Source organism: Sinocyclocheilus grahami, unplaced genomic scaffold (genome assembly GCF_001515645.1).
Source record: "Sinocyclocheilus grahami isolate Dianchi unplaced genomic scaffold, SAMN03320097.WGS_v1.1 scaffold136.1, whole genome shotgun sequence".
NCBI lineage: Eukaryota > Metazoa > Chordata > Actinopteri > Cypriniformes > Cyprinidae > Sinocyclocheilus > Sinocyclocheilus grahami.
The window spans coordinates 1,436,977-1,462,630 of NW_015505315.1; the positions used below are offsets into that span (position 1 = coordinate 1,436,977).

General features: G+C 39.0%; 1 protein-coding gene across 1 annotated transcript in view; it reads right to left on the bottom strand.

The window, feature by feature from the left end:
• Positions 1-4,700: 4,700 nt before the first annotated feature.
• The window catches only part of LOC107591048 (plexin domain-containing protein 2-like), a 67,228-nt gene continuing 46,274 nt past the window's right edge, over positions 4,701-25,654 (bottom strand). Inside the window, exons 7-14 of the mRNA XM_016280052.1 lie at positions 21,801-21,900; positions 18,672-18,767; positions 18,470-18,545; positions 13,312-13,372; positions 12,651-12,804; positions 10,525-10,563; positions 6,335-6,495; positions 4,701-5,554 (exon numbers count right to left, since the gene is read on the bottom strand). Coding sequence (XP_016135538.1) covers positions 5,435-5,554; positions 6,335-6,495; positions 10,525-10,563; positions 12,651-12,804; positions 13,312-13,372; positions 18,470-18,545; positions 18,672-18,767; positions 21,801-21,900 — 807 coding nt within the window. The 3' untranslated portion in view covers positions 4,701-5,434. The remainder of the gene's footprint in view (positions 5,555-6,334; positions 6,496-10,524; positions 10,564-12,650; positions 12,805-13,311; positions 13,373-18,469; positions 18,546-18,671; positions 18,768-21,800; positions 21,901-25,654) is intronic.

Below are 25,654 nucleotides of genomic sequence, written 5' to 3' on the forward strand. Positions count from 1 at the left end.
CTCTGTTCCTGTTGAACTCCTCACGGCTTCCACCCTCAACTTCTGCACCTCTCCTCTCCTCCCCTCTCGCAGCTCCTCTGTTTTTGCTGGACTCCTCTTGTCTTCTGCCCTCACCTTCTGCACCTCTCCTCTCCTCCCCCCTCGCAGCTTCTCTGTTCCTGTTGAACTCCTCACGGCTTCCACCCTCAACTTCTGCACCTCTCCTCTCCTCCCCTCTCGCAGCTCCTCTGTTTTTGCTGGACTCCTCTTGTCTTCTGCCCTCACCTTCTGCACCTCTCCTCTCCTCCCCCCTCGCAGCTTCTCTGTTCCTGTTGAACTCCTCACGGCTTCCACCCTCAACTTCTGCACCTCTCCTCTCCTCCCCTCTCGCAGCTCCTCTGTTTTTGCTGGACTCCTCTTGTCTTCTGCCCTCACCTTCTGCACCTCTCCTCTCCTCCCCTCTCGCAGCTTCTCTGTTCCTGTTGAACTCCTCACGGCTTCCACCCTCAACTTCTGCACCTCTCCTCTCCTCCCCTCTCGCAGCTTCTCTGTTCCTGTTGAACTCCTCACGGCTTCCACCCTCAACTTCTGCACCTCTCCTCTCCTCCCCTCTCGCAGCTTCTCTGTTCCTGTTGAACTCCTCACGGCTTCCACCCTCAACTTCTGCACCTCTCCTCTCCTCCCCTCTCGCAGCTCCTCTGTTCCTGTTGAACTCCTCACGGTTTCCACCCTCAACTTCTGCACCTCTCCTCTCCTCCTCTCTGATCTGAGCAGGTTCTCTTTCTCTCCAGTTACCTTCAATCCCATGGTTAGGGGCCAGCCCTTTCCTCCAGGAACTGGGCTGCATGCGGCGATCTCCACCTCTCCATCCCTTATGGTTCCTCTGCTCAGGCTCTGGATGTTCATGAACTGCTGCAGGCTTTGTGTCTCCTGCATCAGCCTGGTTTTCCCTGTTCTCCTCTTGGTCCTTGGGCTGAGGCTCCTTCATCGATCTCTCAACTCTTGCTTTATTGGGCTGTTTACGTCGGCTAGCTTGATAAGACACTCTTACGTCGGCTTCCACAGTTGTTCTTTCTTTCTTCTCCTCATCCGTGGATCTATTAGAAGTGGGTGAGTTGGGTCGCTCACGGCCACAAGCTCCGTGGTCCCTTCCGGAGCAGTCGTTATCACTTCCAGGTTTTGTCCATCTCTCATTCTGAGCACGATTGTCATTAATGCGCCTACCATCACCGCGTCCTCCTCTTTGTCTTCCTCTACCTCTTATGGGAAGTTCAGGAGGTGGTAATGTATAACTGGCAGGGTTGTCAGACTCATCTTGACCATGCTTAGTCGCATCGGACTGTCTAAAGTGATGATGAGGCCTAACATGTTGAGCCCTCCAGTCCTGAGTGTGGTGCTGCTGCCTGTAACTTCTCCTAGAGTAGGGCTGGTTGGGTTTAGCTTGTGGTACAAACTCGGCAGACTCTGGATTCAACTTCGATGTGTCTAAAAGTGAAGACAAATGGTTGTCAGGATTATTTTCTGCCCTTTGACTTTATTACTGCAGCACTATCTATATACAGCCATGACTGGATTCTTTGCATAAACTGTACGTTCTACACACAGTGACTCAGCTTTTTTGCAACAGGCAGTCACATGGTAAAGATAAGACGTGACCTGCCATTCTCTTTACTGTTAGAAAGTCCGAAATACAATTCATGAATTTACTGACACTCTTTTCGTGCTTTTAATTGGTTACACATTGACAAACTTCCTTCCACTTCGTTCTTATGGACGTGACACGACGTAAAGTGATGATGGCTGGTAAAATATCCTTCTGTAAACGGTCAAATAAATCGCTTAAAGAAGTCACAACACATCTCTTTTTTATTTACGTTAGTTTGATTTTCTCAAATAACTACTTAGATAATATTGCTGAGGTGAGAGGCCGTAACCAACCACACTTCACTACAGCTAGCCGTTTTCAGGCGAGAAGCCATAATTAACCGCTTACCTGTAACGGAGATTTCAGCCATTCAGACGAAACTCAAAACAGTCTCGACGAGATTTCCTCAGAACTGCGGAGAATATTATAATTCAACCGAGAAGCCGATTAGAAGATGAATTGTTTATGAACTACACTGACCGAGTTGGTGCTAGTTGTGCTGAAACTGCTCGTCCAATCAGAGGACAGAGATCGCTGACAGACAGGCACGTGACTGTAGCGTCACAGTAACAACCAGAGCTTTTTTCTCAACGGCTCTGGTAACAACATATTTACATCTCAAAATACATTTTTCACATTTAATAAATGACTTTAAATTACATTTAAATCTCTTGGAAAAAACAAAAAGCACCGAAAACATGTAATGCTCTGAAAGCATTGAAATTTATGTAATTTTCTTCCTTTCTTTTTTTTCTCTGGCAGCTAATGTTAATTTGATCATGTGAATATGTAATACCTCTTGTTCTTTTAGCAATTAATTAATAAAATATATATTTTAAAATTACATCTCAAAATTGTCGATATAAAATGTATTTTATTATTATTTTTATACCAACAATAGCAACAACAATGCTAATAGTATTCCTAGTTATATGTACTATGATACGTATGTAATTTGAATTTGACCTTTATTGAAATTTTTTTCCCTCATACCTTGACAATAAAAATATATATTTCAATGTGCACTTTGACAATTAACATTTACAGAAATACGTTAATCAGGATTAATTCTTCAATAAGATTAGAAACATTGTTTTATGCATTCAATATTTTTCTCATTAATATAAAGACAATAGTCGTACTGAAAATCATACACACTCACTTAATAGGCAAAATAGGCCAGGACAGGATTATGTCATCGAAGATCACATAACCAGCTAAATTTGACTGGTTATGTAGGCTAACCCACCCGTTATAGGACACTTTCACTTGCGGGATAAAGTAATCATGGCTAATTATGAATAGAGCTTTTGTGTTTCACACAAGAAAGAAACTCAACGGTTTGGAACAACTTGGGGGATAGGTCATTTTTGGTTGACCTATCCCTTTAAGAATCATACTATGATTTGAGCTGCTGCACACATTCATTTGGCCAAAACATTTACTTTCACCTAACTGCTGTAAATATTCATACTTCTATACCAACATAATATAGCCTTTAAGAGAGAATAGAGACATTCATTCTAAAGGCCGGATGCATGAAAGGAAATTGTCAGTTTAAACAACTTTATTATTTAATCAAATTGTATAATGTAATCAAATTGACAGTAGTAACACAAGAGTACACAGATTACAGCATTGTGTATTTCACTGTCTCTCAATGTGTGGCACAACATGAAGATTATGATTATCAAAAAATCAGGTCGCTAATATGTTTGTTTCCCCGAATTTTGAGACCAGGCATCACTGCTGAACAGAAAATTAACCTCATTGAAGAAACATTGTTCGAGAATATTTCACACATTAAACATTCACTTCCATCACATTCAGATGTGTCACACACACACACACACATACATACGCATTCAGGTTACATCTGCTGAAAATAATCAGGTCTTCCAGTGAAGAAAGATAATAAAAATAGAATTTAGACCTTGATTTTTGGTGAGACACCCTGTTATGAGGATAAAATTGGAGAAAAATGTAACTCCCTTGCATGCATGCTTAAACACCTAACAGACATGAAAAAAGAAAGAAAGAAAAGAAAACAGAAAAAAACTCTCAGGAACTGTCCCAATGCATAGGTTTGCTGAAATAATCAAACAGAAAACAAAAATATCTACCATTGTCCATTTCATCTGGTTGTACAGTATTAAGGAAATGTTTTACAATTGTTTTATATATATATATATCTTTTTGTGTGTGTGTGTGTGTGTGTGTGTGTGTGTGTGTGTGTGTGTGTGTGTGTGTGTGTGTGTGTGTGTGTGTGTGTGTGATGAGTTCTTTGGTCACAATACTCAAAATGTCTTTTCAGGAGAAATTAATATGTGCCACAATTATTTGCATTTTATAGGGATAAATATTTTAAACCTTCAAACTCGAAATCCATTATTAGTGAACACAATGGAAAATATTATTTAGAACATATTGAATGTTTATCATATAAGGTTGTAATATGCTGTGTTACTCTTTCTGTAGAGTAATAAATCACACTCTTGAAGTCAAAATGAATTCATTTTTGCAGTTCGCAGTTCCACTGCTTGCAATCTATCAAACACAGATGACCTGACAGCAATATGAGAACTCTACTATATCACTATATCAAATATTATAAAACAAATGAATATCTCTGTCTGATTAAGGACTGACAGCTGTCAGTAAACACCACTTGTCTTGTCTTTCAAATTGAAATCAGTATGAGACCTTGATTTCAACCATGGCATGTTTAAGGGATCATTGTGTACCATATTTCAACAAAAACAACAAAAAAATCAAAACAAAGACACACACACACAGTCTCACAAGCGCCTGTCTTGTAAATATGCATTAGTAACATAATATGAGGGAAAAAAATTAACTGGGAAAAAAGCAATATATGTGTGTTAAGTGGATATGTGCAAAAATGTCCTAAATGTTGGAATATGGTTGGATGAAAAAAAAAGTGAATCCATACTGCTGACATATCTGTTCACAGAACATTTTCCAATTATATTCAAACAAGCAACTAAAATCATCCAACATAGTCCAAAACATCTGTTCAAATCAAAGAGATGAAAAAAAAATTAACTGGGAAAAAAGCAATATATGTGTGTTAAGTGGATATGTGCAAAAATGTCCTAAATGTTGGAATATGGTTGGATGAAAAAAAAAAGTGAATCCATACTGCTGACATATCTGTTCACAGAACATTTTCCAATTATATTCAAACAAGCAACTAAAATCATCCAACATAGTCCAAAACATCTGTTCAAATCAAAGAGATGAAGTCATAAAGGAATAGGAAAAAAACATAAAAACCCTACAAAACCCTTTTGAAGATATATAAAGGTCTATATAAGATTTCCAACACATAAACTGAATGAATGTGCTGAATGAATTTCAGAGACTGTCAAGACAAGAACAATTTCTCCGAGAGGCACATCAAATCAGAGGATCAAACAAAACTGCATTCAGTTCAATGATGATTTTGAGGGTGTAAGGTCAAAACCTCATCCTGTACAATCAACAAACAAAAGCTGTTCCTCGCGCCATGTCAGGAGCCGAGCAGAAGCTGCTGGGCCGTTATTCATCCAGCTGATTAACAAACGTTTCCTCTGAATGTGGATTGTTTTGCTTTAAGTGTTGAAAACTAGATCCAAGCATTTGTTTCTGGATGCCTCTTCCGTTCAATCACCACACCCTCACTGTTTCCAGTTTCATCAGTGTTTTGGAGGGTTGGTGGAACTTTATGATTAGAGATGTGTGGATGTGTAGCTAGACATCAAGAAGGTTGCTGGGCTGTGTGTGACTCAAGAAGTCAAAGGTCAAATCTCAGCACTGCTCTGATTCAATAAAGCCTTCTTTTTCTTGACCCATCGGCTCCACCTCTGCGTATGCTGGATGTCCAGAACCTCGACGGAATTTCATCGCTGGCCATTGGCTGGGACGTCTCTGTAAATGTATGAGTTTGATATTAATAAATGATTTTGTTTTAAATGCACTCCCCATCAGAGACAAGACATATATGTTCTACTAGGTGGTTCTAAATGCTTTTACATTTACCTTTTTGCTCAAGCCATCCACAATGCATGACTTTAGAAATACTGATTTAAAGCAACTGTATGTACGTTTTTACCATGAAATGTCAGTTTCAAAATCATTCAGATGGTACACTGACTTCTAATAAGGTGAATGGCTCATGTTACCTTCCTGGAAGTATGTAAGCTTGGCGAGCAGGTATGAAATTCCATCAAAAGGCAACAACAAATACATGTGTACAGCTATCCACTGTAATCATGACATTGATTTATTGAAAGTTGCAGTAATACACAAGACTACATACAGTTGCTTTCATTTGCAATTAAATCTTTGCATCCATTTAATAAGAAATAGTATGTATAAAATGAATTCTTGCTTTTGCAGAACAAAAAATAATTTTAACTAAAATGAATAGAGACAAAAAAGGATACAGCAATACCATAAAAGTGTTTCTCACATTGAATCACAGAAATACTATTTATTCAATTATTTGTTCATGCCATCAGAATGCTTTTTAAGGTGCTGTTTTTTACAACCTTTTTTTGGAGCTTTAAAGCTTCAGTACCCATTCATTGTTAAAATACAGACAAGTGCAGACTTCAGAAATTCATACCAGAGATGAAAGAAGTCATACAATTTTGGATTTCTTTATTTGATCGCCTATTTCTTTAACCTAAACCTCCATACTCCCACCTCAATGAAGAAGAGTCCCGCAGCAGAGCTCGGGTGGTGGTAGATGTAAACGGTCACCAGGACGATAGCCACCATCACGAGCAGAAGCAGGAGCATCCCAAGAATCAGCCCCATGTGCAGGGGGTGAGTTCTGTTCTCTGCTGTGCTTTTTGCTGCAGCTGCTGTAACACACATTATACTGTATTTATAGTTCTGAACACTGATACATTTCAGTTCACTTACACTGTCAGAATACATCAGTCTGTCGCTGGGGCGGATTTAGTGAATTGGGGGCCCCAGGCAAAATATAGGAATGGGGCCCTATACATTTGCACACATTTTCCTAGATCAACCTTGAGGTTCCTTTTTTGTTGTGATGCTTGCTGCTGCACAACTAGCACCATGTACATGTTACAATGGCTTTCTTTCATGTTGTAGACCACGAAATAGAGATAAAGATACAGGTTTTCACAAAAACAAAATGAACGTCAGAAATATAGAATGAGAAAAGTGTGAAAAAATATAGCCTATATTGACTACAGTAGTTATATTTTAACTACAAATTTAAATAAAACTGAAAAAATAATGAAAAGGCAATTATACATTTACACACCTAAGGATTATATCAACCAAAAAAGTAACTGTGTCCTCTACTTGGTTCCTTCTCAAAAATGAGTAAGGGCATTTAAAACAATTATAATCATATAATACACAAGTTTCTCAATATTTAATTACAGCTTCAGATGCATAATATTTTCATCTCCTTCAAGCAGGGTACACAAAAAGCACGTTTAATTCGGATGGTTGTCGTGGTAATAAACACCGTAAACAGCAAACGTTCGCGTGTCAGCGCTTAATGCGCATATCCTATATGAAAAGAATTTTAGAGGGCCCTTGGCTTTTGGGGGCCCAAGGCGGTCGCCTACCTTTGCCTAATGGGTAAGTCCGCCCCTGGTCTGTCTTTGTACACACAACTGCACTGCACCTAACATAACAACTTCAGGAAAATGAATCATGAGTAGAGACTCCCTGTAGTTCTACTTTTAAACAGAAGAGAGCACTGTTTTCACAATAATTTTGCTATTTCTGTCTTTGGGTATTAAGGTTTCCCGTGGCTTGTGTATCTGTCCAACAGGCAGATAAAAAGATTAATGATGGAGGAGAGACAAGGCTGTAAATCTTAATTTTGTATTGTGGACATTTCCAGCTGGCACAGTGAGAAAGATTTACTGTTGTCTGCAGTTCTTGTGTTTTTGCACCACAGCCAGGCCCCTGTAAAAACCTAAGACTGCTGAGCAGACTCAGTGGCAGCTTTTGAGACCAAATCAGTAGCAATACCTCATTCTTTTTCTTACAATGACAGTTATGGATCTACAGATGTCAGTTGGATCTGCTTTATCAATATGTTAAATATATGAACTTAAAATGCACTACTTTCATGTAGTAACATCTATTCTAAACAAACTACTTTTGGGTAAAAAATATTTAAAATACGCAAGCCAATTAATCTGACTCCAATAGGTTAAATGAAACTTACAAAAAACTTTTCAACTATCCCAACTACATTGGACACCACTAACTTCCATTGAATGGAGGAAAAAAGGCATTTTTCTTTACTTAATCTTTGATTTTATATCTCTGTGGCTCCATGATCAATGAAAACATCCATCTCTGCACATATCTTGACAGGGTGTCATTGATTTTCTTTTCTGCCAGATTACTTTACACTACATTATTTTATTTAATTACAGCACCCAGGTGGCTCACACACGGCTCCTTACAGAACGATTATAATAGCACTTCATTCTGCAACAGCACTGCTGTGTTTCTCTGCAGATGTGTACACATTAACACAACCATAGAGTTGCAGTATTTGTTATCTGCATATTGCAGTAATGGGCAGTGTACATCGAATCTAAAAAAAAAAAAAAACTTTTTTACTGTTCTATGCCTATGACCAAGACTGTACACAACAAATGGACATAATTCTAAAATATAAGTATGTTATGTTATAAATGTTACTGCTATAATGCTGAATAACTGCAATGTTTTGTCAAAATGTTTGCTAATTTCTGTCCAGAAATATCTGAAAAATGAATGTAAAAGTGAAAATCCATTTTCTCTATAAAAAAAAGCCAAATAAAATGTGTATTATACAGATCTTTAGCCATAAGGCGAAATGATTGACAGACGTTACAGGGCAGAACTAATCATGAGGCAGGGTTTCTGTTGTTAGTCATTACAGCCAAAAGTGCCCATGACCACTTAAGCATGGGAAGTCATTTATTTTCAATAAGAGGGAGACTGAAGCTTGGCAGCCAAAGACAGCCTGGCTTGATGACTGTCATACTGAAACAAAATACAGAAAACTGTGACCAGACAGTGTGCTGTGAAACAACACTTCTGGGTTCCACAAATGTTTTGTTACTTACCAGCTATCACAGTTTACCTGATGCCTTCAAATACCTTTCTAGATTTCAGTGCAATTGAATAATACTGTGACATTTTTGTTTGGCGCCAGTAAAACTAATGGCGACATTTGGTTGAAATCGGTCATTAATCAAATGCACTAGTTAAATTTGGCAGCACTAGTTAAGCCAAATAAAATGTGTATTATACAGATCTTTAGCCAAAAGGCGAAATGATTGACAGACGTTACAGGGCAGAACTAATCATGAGGCAGGGTTTCTGTTGTTAGTCATTACAGTCAAAAGTGCCCATGACCACTTAAGCATGGGAAGTCATTTATTTTCAATAAGAGGGAGACTGAAGCTTGGCAGCCAAAGACAGCCTGGCTTGATGACTGTCATACTGAAACAAAATACAGAAAACTGTGACCAGACAGTGTGCTGTGAAACAACACTTCTGGGTTCCACAAATGTTTTGTTACTTACCAGCTATCACAGTTTACCTGATGCCTTCAAATACCTTTCTAGATTTCAGTGCAATTGAATAATACTGTGACATTTTTGTTTGGCGCCAGTAAAACTAATGGCGACATTTGGTTGAAATCGGTCATTAATCAAATGCACTAGTTAAATTTGGCAGCACTAGTTAAATTAGAAGTTGGCTGCACCAGTTAAATTGGCGCAGACCCCAAGTTACCTCATGAAAACATTTCTAAAGAAAAATCAAAACACATTTTTTTGGGTTTAGCATGTTATTTTTTCATTCTATAGCAGACACTGCAGAGTCTGGCTATTGTAGATTATAGAGGGAACATTACGTCTGGTGTGCTGGAGAAGTCATGATGTCATGAAAGACTGAAATATGTACACAGACAGCTGCCAACAGACATGTCCTCAATCAAATAAAAAGTCATATTTCTTTCTTTATTGTATCAAAATGGCCTTGCAAAATCAGGCTTGTATATTACTTCTGACAGGGTGTGAACTCAATACAGATGGTTCATTTGATGTGAAAAGCAGGAAAGCTTAGCACGATTTGCCACCAGAAACAAATACAGGCAAACAAAAATGTTTTTATTCTGTGTTTGTTTCATTAGGGTGGTTTAGATTTTTTACTTTTAATAGGTTTTCCTTTTAATTAATATAATTCTGTATTATATATTCACCTTAAATAGTCCATTGCTAATACACCTGCATCTTTTTAATTAGTTTTAGTCAGGAAATATAACATTCATATTATTCTGCTTAAGGTTAGATAGCGCTTTCTTCTTGCTACATGTTTCCATTGGCTGCATGTGCTGTTTTCTGCTTTACTGATGAAATGTTGAAAGCCCTGACTGCCGTTTCCGACTGGTAAAGAAATATTGAGCTTGCTCCAAATCAAAAACACATGACCTGGATCTTAATAACAGAATTCTGGGAATTCAGAGGGGGGAAGACGAAAGAGAGTGAGGGAAAGAGAGAATATATACTGTATAAAGAGAGCAAGAGAGAGAGACTGTGTGTGATAAGCAGAGAGAGTAGAAGAAGAGAAGAAAAAGGCATGATACAAAAATCTGCTGTTGGACAGGAAATGAACTGGCACAAAACACTGCTGCATGGAAAATATATTTAGTCAAAAATGTTGTACTTGCTGCCACATATATACACACATAACCAGACAAGTCAGTCACAAACACACAAGTATGACCCTATTTGGGCATAAGCAGGAAAAGGGACTGTTATTTATCAGAAAAGTGAGATCAGAGTGATGTCTGATAGTTCACAGTCACACTTTGCACTGCAGCAATGCTAAGATCTTACCTCCATTGTCTTTGAGATGTAGCGCAATCTTGGTGTCATCTATAAAAATAGATGAGTAATGAAATAGAAGGAGGGAGAGAAAAAGGGAGTAAATATTAAATACACTCTGAAATACGTCATACACTCTGAAAAACACCCCCATCTCATCAACAGCTGTAAATAGGTCGCACATGTGTGTGATGAGCTCTTCAAGGAGATTAGAAAATATGTCTGTGATTGGAGAGCAAGTTTCGGATTTGTAATGAATTTTTAATGAGCAATCCACGCCAAGATTCTTGAATATGCTTTCTAGTGAGCTGAAGAGCTCCTGTCTGAGACAGACAGGTCAACATCTGCTACAGGCAATTCTGCTGAGAACTGAATGAAGTAGCACAATAACAGCTGATGCTGCTGTAGTATCCACTGAAGCCAGTAGGGTTATAGCAAGATATGAAGTTTCTCATGTTACATGCTTTCATTCTCACATTACATCGGGCTTAGAGATGAAGAGAAGAATGTTTGTTATTTCGAGATGACTGTAATAATCAAATTCACTCTGATAAAAATGTTAACATAAAACATGCTTTGTGCTTATTTTATTTAAGTCAAACCTCACTGAATAAACTTGGACACAAAGTTATGCCAACAAAATTACATTTGAGGTTCTTTAATATTTAAGGGAGGATAAAAGTTTTCATGTTGTTTCAAACCTGTATGGTTTACTTTCTTCTGTGGAACACTGAAGATTTTTGTCCATACAATGGAAGTCAATGGTCACCAAAGCAGTTTGGTTAACAACATTCTTCAAAATATCCAAAAATATCTTCAAAATATCTTTTGTGTTTAGAAGAAAGTCATACAGATTTTGAACAACATGAGGGTGAGTGAATGATGACAGAATTATTATATTTGGCGGAACTGTGACAAACGCAAGTTTCCAATTTTATAGTGCACAGCAGAATTGCCGTTTTATAGTAAATGTACTTTAAATGTACATAAATGTCTTGATTGTTCGATATGGATCTGTCAGCATTTAATTCTGTTGTCATAATAACATAACATTAATGAAACAACCAATCAGTAATGAATGAGGGATGAAGGAAAGAGAGTGTAAACAAGAGATACATGCCTTTTCAATGACCTCATAAATCATTGCCTTATTGAGCATTCTGAGAAACTGCAGTTAATCATGCAGTTTCATGCAGTTAATCACTTTAAGTGGACTCCTGGCAACCCTGAGACTAACATAATTTTTTGTAGCTAGAGCCTTTCCTGCCTGTAAAAACAAAGAGTGGTGGTGCCACTGACTCACATTAAAAGTCAGCAAGTATTCACAGCTAGCCAGCCTTTCGTTTTTAAACATGACAGAAACAAATACTAACATCATCATCTATAAAAGACCAAAACATTTCTCAAAAGAGAAATTACAGGAATTTTCGCCTTGTTAGGACACAAGTGTTACACTGACAGCAGAACTCCTGCAATAATAAGCAAGTAATAATTAGACTTCTTCTTTACTAATAAGACTAATAAGTAGGAATACAATGAAATAAGAAGCTTAATTTCTTGTTCTGAAATTTGGGTAAAACTACTGCTCCTCTAGAGTGTATTCATAATTCACAGACGAGATTTATAATTTATGCTGTGTGGTTTACTATCTGATAAAGTGTTTGCGCAAATCACAAAGAAAAACAGAGCAAAGCACACAACATGAGGTTGAAGTTAAACAATAGTTAAGTGGTATGTGGTGTATTTTACAGTGTATTTACTGTAAGTGTCAGTGATTATTTAAGGAAGATTCTTGAGTGATGAGCATGATTATCTATTGAACCCCATTTATGAGCAAACCCCTTCAGCTACATTCTGAATGTTCTTTAATACAGAACGTTTCTTCTCCAGAAATGGATTTTCCCCAGACTCATAAAGCACAAATAAGCCTTTCTTGTTCCGTGTCTATTGATTTATGTAGAATCCATTTGTGCCCTCTTAACATTATCCTGCTGCATTCTTACAAGGAGCAGTCACTTGTAACTAATGGTTTAGATCAATGACCCGTTGGTTTCCTGTCGTCAAAGGATTGTAACATGAGTTTCATGTTCCATATTTCAATCTAAATGGTATGTGTGTTCGTTCAGGTATGACAGTACCTTCTGTTGGTATGCTGGTGGGCATGTGTGATGGAGCTTGGGTAGATTGACCCTCAGTAGTTCCTCTGTTTCTTGTGGTCTTCTTAGCAGCTGATGCAGTGGTCAGCAGATTGAGATTGGTAGTATTGATGATGTCACAGGTGTTATCCTTAGTCTGCGAATGAAAGACGGGTGAAGACAGGTGATCTGAGATATGCTGGATATGTTGGTTAGCATTCAGGCATACATTTTGGTACTGTAACATTAAATATGGCAATATTTTATTATCTAAAACTATAGGGCTTCATCATATTAATTTAGTGCAGTTAATTAATAAAAATAAAATAATATGCTAAACACACACATTTCACAGCCCTTTACTCAAATTCCATAAGGAAAATAACAGCCAAAGATGCCAGTCTGTACATATAGTAAACCAACATTAAAAAAACATCTTGTGCAAATAAAGAAAGAACGAAAGCGTTTAGTCAAAAACTTAAAATACATCATCATACATGTTACTAATTACTAATGGCCTTGTACAAGGTGGAAAGAAAAGGATAAAAAGGGAGAGAGAGAGAGTATAGCATATCCTTTTTTCTCTGGAAACTGCAGATGAGTTCGTCTATCATGTAGGCACAGAGATTTAGGATAAAACATACTCAAACATCCACGTACACACCTCATCTGGGCAACTGTTATCTACCCAGTCCTGCCGATGGCGATCAAATCCACTGGAACATCTGTCAATAAAAATTATAGCAGTCATTAGTATTTTAAAGACAGCCAATAAACACACAAACATGATCTCCATCTTTTATAGGTCTCTGACTGGTGCAGAAAAATCCTTTGAAATCTTTAACTCTTCTGAGAAACACTGTAAGTGTGTGTTCCACAAAAAAAAAAGTCTTATGGGTTTAAAACAACATAAAGGGCGAGTAAATTGTGAAATGAATTTTCATTTACGAGTCTTCCAAGAAACTTCCATTAAGAATGCTCTATTCACTGTGGTCCAGAACAGGAAATTCAAAACGGTGAAATCTACAGAGGACTGTCTACAGCAGTATATCACTAATAGATGCTGGCTTATAGAGTCAGGACTAGGCAGTACAGCTTGTATTTCTTTTCCTCCTCCCCAGCCTTCATTTTTTTCTTGCACGCAGAATGGAGCACAATGGCCTCGCCTGCCTGGCATTCCTGATGTCTGCTGAGATACAGTCACCCTTACTCCACATCCTTCAGCAACTCTACATTCTCCATTCATCTTTCGTGATATATTATCTCTTTTCAGTTTACTACAATTCACCATACACACACCTTGTTTCTCTCTGATATTTTGGGGTCAGAAGAGAAGATGCACATTTGCCGCCCAGTCCCTTCACAGGTGGTAAACAAACCAGTTGTTTTTATGTGTATGTGTGTTTTTGTGAGATTTTTATTTCGCTTGTCAGAGCCCGTTACATTTAAACAAAAATCAAAAGGATGCTATTCCTTTTTGTGGTTGAAAAACAAATCATTTTATACAAGATTTGATATAAATGGACAACACTATTAAATAAACATGGGAGAAATACTTTCATTTATGCAAAAAGATAATATAAACCGACAGTTTATGGAAATTGTGTGTCTTAGATCAGCATTTTTTCAATGTGTTTTCTTTCTTTCGTTTCTTTTTTTCTTGTAATAGCGTGTGTGAGCGTCAGCATCAGCAAACACAAGACACTGCTCTATACACACGATGTGCTCTTGGGAAAGAAGCACCTTGACCAGTGGTGGCAGGGGGCACTATAGTGTGCATCAGACTGCCTAAATGAAAGCTTTGGATTAGAGATTTCATGACCCACGGACAGGAAGAGCTCTGCTAAGAGCAGCTACTGACTGAAACTCTCTCTGTCTCTCTCTCTCTCACACACACACACACACACACACACACACACACACACACCAGCCTCTATAGGCCAAAGATTTGCCACAGAACACAGCCGTTGGCGTTTTGAGGCATTTCATTTCTACTTCACAATTTTGTTGCTCTTTTGTAGTAGCAGCAATTTTTTAATAGTTTATGTTTTCACACGTTTTTATTTAGCTACACTTTTATCCAAAGCAACTTGTTAATGAATAATACAAATAATAATAATAATAATAATGCTGGTGAGTAGGAGTGCACAGTATATTAGTATCATACTGTCAGGGTCTGGCGTCTGGTGTTCTCCCTCTCACCACCAGAGGTCGCCACTTCCCATCCTCCCGGACTCCGTTACCTTGACTCCACACACCTGTGCACACACTCACTCACACACAGCTGTTGCCCATCCTGAGGGCTATTTATACGCCTTCCCCACGCCTCTCTGGGCGGATTATTAGTTGTTGTACGAGTTGTGATATGTGGACTGATGCAAGCTCTACGTGGCCATATTGCATCAGATTCCCTTCCTTGTCTCAAGCCTGTGTGTGTCAGAGTCTTAGCTCTGTTTGTTTTCTGTTTTGGTTTTTACCTTTGTTTTTCCCTGCTGTTGAATAAAACCTGCACTTGGACCCAGACCCCTGTTTACACGGTGTGTTTCTGTACCGCGCCGTGACAGAATAATCCGCCAAGCATGGGTCCAGCAGGAAGGTTCCTCAATGTCCACCAGGGAGACCGGTGCATTGAGGATTATGCCAGTGACTTCGTGGGAGTGGTTCGCCAGTCGGCGACGGAGAGGACCTGCTCAATGGTCAGTTCCCCCGAGGCGGCGGTGTCCGCTCACGATCCTCCCGAGGCGGCGGAGCCCGCTCACGATGTTCTCGAAGCGGCGGTGCCCGCCCACGATCCTCCCGAGGCGGCGGTGCCCGCCCACGAGGCTCCAGAGGCGGCGGTGCCCGGCCACGATCCTCCCGAGGCGGCGGTGCCCGCCCACGATCCTCCCGAGACGGCGGTGCCCGCCCACGAGGCTCCAGAGGCGGCGGTGCCCGCCCACGAGGCTCCAGAGGCGGCGGTGCCCGCCCACGAGGCTCCAGAGGCGGCGGTGTCCGCCCACGAAGCTCCAGAGGCGGCGGAGTCCGCTCGCAGTTCCCCCGAGGCGGCGGTGACCGCTCACAAAGCTCCAGAGGCGGCGGCGTCCGCTCATGATGTTCTGGAAGTGGCGGTGCCCGCTCATGATGTTCTCGAAGCGGCGGTGCCCGCTCACAAGGCTCCAGAAGCGGTGGTGTCCACTCGCAGTGCCCCCGAGGCAGCGGTGTCTGCTCAATGTTCCCTCAAGGCGGCGGGGCCCGCTCGCAGTTCCCCCGGGGCGGCGGTGTCCGCTCACGATCCTCCCGAGGCGACGGTGCCTGCTCGCAGTTTCCCCGAGGCGGCGGTGTCCGCTCACAAAGCTCCGGAAGTGGCGGTGGCCGCTCTCAGTGCCCCCGAGGCGGCGGCTTCCGCTCTCAGTGCCCCCGAGGCGGCGGCTTCCACTCTCAGTGCCCCTGAGGCGGCGGTGTCCGCTCACAAGGCTCCGGAAGCGGCAGTGTCCGCTCACAAGGTTCCGGAAGCGGCGGTGTCCGCTCACAAGGCTCCGGAAGCGGCGGTGTCCGCTCGGGGCGGCGGTGTCCGCTCGCAGTTCCCCCGAGGCGGCGGTGTCCGCTCGCAGTTCCCCCGAGGCGGCGGTGTCTGCTCACAAAGCTCCGGAAGTGGCGGTGGCCTCTCTCAGTGCCCCCGAGGCGGCGGCTTCCGCTCTCAGTGCCCCCGAGCTCGCAGTTCCCCCGAGGCGGTGGAACTCGCCTCCGTTTTTTTTCTGCGGCACATTTCTCAATATTAAGTTTAAAATATGACCTGCCCAACTCAGTCCGAGCAGCTGAGTCCTTAGCCATCTTTGCTCACAAGGCTCCGGAAGCGGCGGTGTCCGCTCACAAGTCTCCAGAAGCGGCGGTGTCCGCTCACAAGGCTCCGGAAGCGGCGGTGTCCGGTCTACATCACTATCTGGGAAGATTTGCATAAAGCCGCCTAAATGTTCATGCAAAGAAAGAAGGTGTAATTTTTATTCTCACTGTTGCTGCCTCCACCATGTCGTGGAGACGCTGTGTGTTTAGTTGTGAAAGCGAAACTTCTTTTGTTTGGCCTTCCAAAAGAGGACACGACTAGAAATCAGTGGTTAAGTTGTATTTACAACACTGTTCCAGAACAGTTCAACCCAAATATTCAGATGTGTGAAGCACATTTTATGGAGGACGGTTTCCTGATCCTGGAAAAGTAGACTACAATGCCGGCTGTTCTGACTCACAGACTGTAAATACGTTTTCATATTTAAAGAATTTGCCACTGTTGATTCAAACACGAGTTTTGAGCAGTGTAGAATAGCGCTTGTTGTTTGTAATTTCTCCAATCACAAATACGTGTACTGCATTAAGCTAACTGAGACTTGTTATAGCACTTGCTTATCATTAATCTTTTGTTGATTTTGATTGCTTCCATTGTTCTCATTTGTAAATCGCTTTGGATAAAAGCATCTGCTAAATGTCTAAATGTAAATGTAAAATTTGTTTTAACGTCACTATTGATGAGGATTGTATGATCTTTGAATAATATCGGTCTTTAAATGTGAGATATTTAACGTGTACCTGAAGTATACTCGCCATAGTTCCACTTTAGTACAATCAAATATATTTCAGTATATCTTTAGTTGGACTTCAGCACTACTTTCTCACAATTAAAGTGCATTAAGTACAAAATTTGTTGTTCCAATTCAGCAGACTTTAAGTATACCAGTTTAGTATACCAAAAGTACAATTGCAGGGTATTTTTATTAAGCGCATAAATAGGTAAATGTATTTTTAATATACTTCGTATGAAATAAATTTATTTTAAATACATTTTAGTATATTTATTTTCCACTAGGGTAGATTAAATGCCATGACATGAAAATAATTATCCACTTCAGGCCAATAATGTATCAGTGAACCCCTACTAGGGAGAAAGTAACATGACATGTGACCCAAAAGTGCCCAAAGTTCAAAACGTACAAACTAGATTTCAAATTATTTAATTATTCAGTGAACAAATTTGATTTTGTGTAATTTACTTTCGTAGATTTGTCATGGTCATTGTGTCTATCTTTCATTTTCTCTCCCAAGCAGTTACCCCAAGCACTGATGAACCATACAAGGAAGACAAGTAAAACTGAAATATATGTCTGTAGATTTGAGGTTGCCTATGGCAGTGGTCACATTCTTCGTCAGCACTTCTCCAACCTTTCATAATCTCATTTACATGTTAATGGCTGCAAATGCAGTCAGCTCAAACTTATTCTGATCCAGTAATAATCTGACCTTCAGGGTGAAAGAATGCTTTTCCAAATATGCAAATCTAGGTTTTTGATGCACATAATCATTACTAATAAACTCATATGTTAAAGTAATTTCATTACTTCAGAGTAATGACATATGAAGGATATTAAGTGCAACACTTTGCTACAGTATTACGGTCTTCTGTTCAGTTACAGCTTGTTTTTGTGTATGTGTCAACTGCATCAGACCAGCTCTCTCCAAAGACAAGGGCTAAATTGATGATAAATTGCATTGGGAGGAGCAGACTGTCAGTTATTAGCTTAAGTCAACTGAGTTACCTGCATTTACTGTTTCATTAGTCTGCTCTTTTACGCTCTCCCTCTCTCACACACAAACACACAGCCTTAATCAAGCCAAAAAAAAAACTGACTTTAATTACTGCAGTAATTTTTAACTCTATATTGTTTCCATAACCTCCAGCCAAACAAAAATGGTTATGCATACTGATGAAGTCTGAATATAAGTCCCTTGTTTACCAGGAGATGATTCAATACTCAGTGCTCTGATTTAATTATACAATCCAGCAGGTTTGAAAATGCATCAGCACAGAATCAATCCCGAATAGAACAATGAACGGGATTTCCATATAACTTGATAAAAACTCTAATATAAAATCTGACATTGCAGATAAAGAGGTACAACAAAATAAGGCTCTATTAGGTACATCACATAATTTTTCTATAGTTCTATTAGCAAGACTGTTTGTGTGTGCATGTATATTGTGTGTGTCCATTGGCTTACTGGATAGTGGCATCATTTCTACAGCTGTACTGCTTGTAATTTTGGTCTTTAACAGCTCCACTCTGTGATACTCATATATAGTCTTCCTCCGCACATCTAGAGCCAAACAAACACATTACATTCACCATGTGAAGCATTTGGGTTGTTGAAACTTCTGTAGCACAAGCAAATAGAGAGAGAGTAACAGCATTTTTCTGTAAAGTTCTGTCTTCTCATGTACGTTACCTCTTAATTGCCATTTTGAATACATTTACAGTACTTTTAACTTGTTTAATTCACCTTTTTTAAAATTGTTTTGGCATTTTTAACTTGAATGTTAAAGGCTTCTGTCATAATCCAGTTATTTTAGTGTAATGTTTGTTTATTTATTTATATAACCTGGAAAATGTGTCAACATTAATTGTAACTAGAACATGAATTTATAGTAGATTAAAAAAGTGAACACCACTGCACGATACTGCCACAAGTATTTCATATTGTATTATTGTAGTTTATTATCGTAATCATGAACACTGGTTTGTAGTGCAACTAGTTTTGTTATTTACTGCACTTTGTTATTCTTATAATTATTTACCAGGAGCAACAAATGAATCTGAAGTCTCCTTCATTCATATTAAATAGCTTACTTCCACATTGAAAAATTTTTAAAATTATCGTTATCCACAATTGTGAAATTGTCCTAATATGAAGGCATGAATTCACATATCTGTCATTCCACAAATACATGATAAATCATGGGAATCCATTACCAAATGACCAAAAAAAGAACTAGTACAGTTGTATGTGCTCAGTAAAGATCTGTATCTAGGCTGAAACTGACAAAACTCGCATCGGGTCACTGTGTGAGAACTTAAGAGTGTACTGATTTCATGCAAAGTTACTGAACACTCTTCCCTAGCATTGGGATGCATGATTCACTGTAATGACACAGCTGTGAATACAGTATATTTCACTGAAATAACTATTCACATTGTTTCCAGTGCTAACAGGAGAGAATGCTTAATACACTCTCTAACAGAAGCTCTTATCCAATATACTGTTAAACATAAAAACAAAAAAGACCTGTGTGTGTTTACTAAACTAATTAAGTCAACTAAAAAGATTGCTCTCTTTGGTATCTCTTACCCAATAAAATGTTACATTTAAAATAGAATGAAAAAAGAACTACACTGCTAAAGGCTATCACACAGCACCGACAGATCAGACAAATACCGATTCAACATGTTAAATCATGCACTGACCAATGGCAACAGAAACCGATGGAGTAACACACTCAGACAAAACCCGACGAACATGTCAGTTGCAGTTTGTTGGCTTCTGTTGGTGCAGTGTGAATTGACCTTAAGTGAACTATACATTGGTTATGCAGTACTCATACTCAGTCTCTAATGCCATGAATCCCTACGACTCCCTTGAAGACAGAATGGACTTTTCATAATTTAAACGTATTGGTTGATCAACCTACATCTGAAAGTAATTCAGTATATAATAGTCTTTGAGTTAAAGTTAAGCCCCCCCATCATCGACACACGCTGGATCAAATGCATGTACACGCATACATGGATATAACGGCACATATACAGTGGGTATGAAAAGTATTCAGACCCCCTTAAATTTTTCACTCTTTGTTATATGAAAAGACATTTTGAGTATTGTGACCAAAGAACTGTCATCACACACACACACACACACACACACACACACAAAAATGTCAACAATTCTGTGTTTTTCTGTCAATATGGGGTGCTGTGTGTACATTAATGAGGAAAAAAAATTAACTTAAATGATTTTAGTAAATGGCTGCAATATAACAAAGAATGAAAAATTTAAGGGGGTCTGAATACTTTCCGTACCCACTGTAGATGCATCTAGTAATACATCATCTACGTGACTGGTAGCTGAATTACCTAAATGCAGTGAAATGGAAAATTGAATTAGAATGAAGAGAGGATGGGTACTGTAGCAAGATTTCTATATGTGTATGCGTGCGTGTAGGTTTGATTAAACTAGATATAAAGAATTAATTTAGAAAATCTCTCTGCAAATTTAGTGAAACGTAAAAAACCCAAAATTTTCAGTGGTTCTTGATATGTAAAAGGCTCATAAATCATGCAAATCACATTTTGTTTAAGTTTATTGGTGTCTAAAGGTTTGTGTAAAGAGTTGGGGTCACCTCTGTATAAAAACACTGTCCTTTTTAATAGAATGAAACCAATGTGTGTGTGTATATGGCTTTTCATGTGTTGCCTCTCTGGATGAATGTGTACAGCAGGGGACAATCTCTCTGATAAAGTGAATGTGTATGTGTGCAGCTGAGGAAGTAACTGTCTGACCTTGCCGAAACCTACATCGTTGGAGTATTAATACATAAAAGAGCTGCTAAACTTTAAGACAGGAAATTGTAGCTTGTTCAGTACAGGCTGTTTTTCTCTTCCTGTGGGTAATTACATTTCTTGCCCATGGGGTGTCACAAAATTCCTTCGTAGCATGCTGATAATGCCTGGAGATATGCATGTGTGTGCTTATGCATCTTAAACAGTGTCACCTGATGAGTCTCCAGACACTAATTAGTGAAAGAGAGGCACTCTCAATCACTCTATCTCATTCTCCACTCTCTCCTTCCCCTCAGAGCTGTCTCTCTCTTTCTCATATTGTAACAGACAGAGTGATGCAAATCCTGCCCTTTCACAGCAGACAGTCCCAAACAAACACAGACACACATGCTCTGAGAGAATAAGCTGTCATGGAAAATCATGAGCCTCCATTCATGATGTCCTGACAGCAAACACATCTTCTCCTCCTGTTCTCTCCTACACTCACTCGCTGCCCAACTCCAGACATATTTATCTGCTAAATTTGTTACTCCAGCGCAGCCGGGTTTGGTCCTGCTGGGCTCACTGTTACTACGACACACCAGACAACAAACAGACAGCTAGAGATGGGAAGAGGATGGAGCTTTGAGATCATCCCTGAAGTAATCAACTGTCAGAACAAACATACTCCCAGTTTTCTGATGGGCTGAATTGCACCTGTCAAATTTAGTCATCAACTCAAATCTCCAAAAATACACACACACTTGGAATACAGAATGCAGATGGTTTACTGGTGTTACGTGTCTCGTTGACTCACTGGGGATCTGCTGAATCTTATGGACCACCACAAAGGCATCAGACAGTCCAACCTTCACTGGATGATTGACAGAGCTGATCTTTGCAATCTGCACTGGGACCTGAAATAAAAGCACATACTAGTAAACTCCTCGACCTGAGGAGGTGAGGTTAGACGGCAAGTTAGACAGCTAGAAGGAAAGCGAGAAAGCAAAAAAGGAAGACAAGAAAGCAAGCAAGATGGAAAGAGAAAGAAAGAAAGAAAGAAAGAAAGAAAGAAAGAAAGAAAGAAAGAAAGAAAGAAAGAAAGAAGATATAGAGTGAGCAGAGACATGGGGAGAGGGAGAAGCCTAATTCAGTTAGGAAGTTTGTGGGCTGAATATGCTTTGCAATAATCAAATAAATCTCAACAGCATTTACAAGAATGTTTTCTGACTAGAGGGTTACAATAATTTTTTTTATATACTTCCTTCTACAATGTTACATTTTATTTGTTTTTATTTTGCATAACACCATATAGTGTGTACGCGTATACTGTATATATATATATATATATATATATATATATATATATATATATAATAATTTATATTTAAATAATATATGCATATAATATAAAACATAATATATATATATAAAGTTAAATATAATAGATTTATTTGATGATTAAAATGGATTTCATGCATTTCAAGTATGTCACATTTGACTGCACATGATTTGCAAGGTTTGTGGGCTAAATATGCTTTGCAATAATCAAATAAATCTCTACAGCATTTACAAGAATGTCGTCTGACTACAGGGTTACAATATTTGTTATATATAAATATGATATAAATATTATACATGTATATATTTATATAATATAAAACATAATACATAAAAATGTACAACCCGAATTCCGGAAATGTGACGTTTTTTAAATTTGAATAAAATTAAAACTAAAAGACTTTCAAATCACATGAGCCAATATTTTATTCACAATAGAACACAGAGAACATAACAAATGTATAAACTGAGAAATTTTACACTTTTATCCACTAAATGAGCTCATTTCAAATTTGATGCCTGCTACAGGTCTCAAAAAAGTTGGTACGGGGGCTAAAAAAGGGCTGAAAAAGCAAAACATTTTGAAAAGATTCAGCTGGGAGAACATCTAGCAACTCATTAAGTTAATTGACATCAGGTCTGTAACATGATTAGCTATAAAAGGGATGTCTTAGAGAGTCTCTCTCTCAAAAGTAAAGTTGGGCAGAGGCTCTCCAATCTGTGAAAGAGCGCGTAAAAAGATTGTGGAATACTTTAAAAACAACGTTCCTCAACATCAAATTGCAAAGGCTTTGCAAATTTCATCATCTACAGTGCATAACATCAAAAGATTCAGAGAAACTGGAGAAATCTCTGTGCGAAAGGGACAAGGCCGAAGATCTTTGTTGGATGCCCGTGGTCTTCGGGCACTCAGACGACACTGCATCACTCATCGGCATGATTCTGTCATTGACATTACTAAATGGGCCCAGGAATACTTCCAGAAACCGATGTCGGTACACACAATCCACCGTGCCATCTGCAGATGCTAACTAAAGCTCTATCATGCAAAAAGGAAGCCATATGTGAACATGGTCCAGAAGCACCGTCATGTCCTGTGGGCCAAGGCTGATTTAAAATGGTCTGTTTCAAAATGGAAAAGTGTTCTATGGTCAGACAAGTCCAAATTTGACATTCTTGTAGGAAGTCATGGATGCCGTGTCCTCCGGGTTAAAGAGGAGGGAGACCTTCCAGCGTGTTATCAGCGTTCAGTTCAAACGCCAGCTAGGCCTGTCGCAATAATCAATATATCGACTTATCGCGCAATATATGTACATGACCTCAATCATTTTTGGTGACACAATATATCGCCCATTATATTTACTTAAAAATGTATGTCACCATGTTTTGTACATTCCACTTGCGCCTGTGTCTTTTGCAGCTTCTCGTACATAACGTGGTGTAGTCATGAGGTGCTAGTTCAAAAAAAAAAACATCACTCATCGGCATGATTCTGTCATTGACATTACTAAATGGGCCCAGGAATACTTCCAGAAACCGATGTCGGTACACACAATCCGCCGTGCCATCTGCAGATGCTAACTAAAGCTCTATCATGCAAAAAGGAAGCCATATGTGAACATGGTCCAGAAGCACCGTCATGTCCTGTGGGCCAAGGCTGATTTAAAATGGTCTGTTTCAAAATGGAAAAGTGTTCTATGGTCAGACAAGTCCAAATTTGACATTCTTGTAGGAAGTCATGGATGCCGTGTCCTCCGGGTTAAAGAGGAGGGAGACCTTCCAGCGTGTTATCAGCGTTCAGTTCAAACGCCAGCTAGGCCTGTCGCAATAATCAATATATCGACTTATCGCGCAATATATGTACATGACCTCAATCATTTTTGGTGACACAATATATCGCCCATTATATTTACTTAAAAATGTATGTCACCATGTTTTGTACATTCCACTTGCGCCTGTGTCTTTTGCAGCTTCTCGTACATAACGTGGTGTAGTCATGAGGTGCTAGTTCAAAAAAAAAAAGAAATGCTTCTACAAAAAAAGTTTCCTCTGCAGATATGGCCTTGTTTAGGGATCTGTGCCTTTGTGCATACTGACATCTGAGTGCTGAGTAGTGATTGTGTTTTTCAGCAATAGTGTGCACCCTTCATTTACAGAGAAAATGTCAGGGAAACATCTGTAGATGGAAAAATCTCCATACAAGTTCTTTCTGCATTTTTCTTTTTTTCTACTTGTTACTTCGCACTTTTTGTTAGAAAATGTTTATTTACTATTTATTCAGGTTTTTTAAGGTATGTAATATTTTGATACTTAATTTCCATGATCTAAATATTCTTAAAAATTTAAAGTTTGTTGTCATTTGGAAGTGTGTAGGCCTTCTTGTATTATTATGCTGTTACATTATGATTATATATTCAGTGGCATAAAATGGTTTTTAAAATGACAATAATATAGCTTATCGCAATTATTTCTGTGGCAATATATCGCACAACAAAAAGTTGTTATCGTGACAGGCCTAACGCCAGCATCTCTGATGGTATGGGGGTGCATAAGTGTATACAGTATGGGCAGCTTGCATGTTTTGGAAGGCACTATGAATGCTGAATGGTGTATATAAAGGTTTTAGAGCAACATATGCTCCCCTCCAGATGATGTCTATTTCAGGGAGGGCCTTGTGTTTTTTTTTTTGCAGGACAATGCAAAACCACATACTGCAGCTAATTCAACAACATGGCTTCGTAGTAGAAGAGTCTGGGTGCTGAATTGGCCTGCTTACAGTCCAGATCTTTCACCTAAAGAGAACCATTTGGCGCATCATTAAACGAAAAATATGTCAAAGACGACCACGGACTCTTCAGCAGCTGGAAACCTATATCAGGCAAAAATGGGACTAAATTCCAACAGCAAAACTCCAGAAACTCATAACCTCGTTGCCCAGACGTCTCCAAACTGTTTTGAAAAGAAGAGGAGATGCTACACCATGGTAAACATGCCCCCGTCCCAACTATTTTGAGACCTGTAGCAGGCATCAAATTTGAAATGAGCTCATTTTGTGCATAAAATTGTAAAATTTCTCAGTTGAAACATTTGTTATGTTCTATTGTGAATAAAATATTGGCTCATGTGATTTGGAATTTCTTTTAGTTTTCATTTTATTCAAAATTAAAAAACGTCCCAACATTTCCGGAACTCGGGTTGTATAACCAAGTTGAATATAATTTATTTATTTGATGATTAAAATGAATTAATGTATTTCACACTTGACTGCACATGATTTGTGAAACTGTTGGAATATTTTAACTGTACTGGATACTTCACTTTGCCATTACA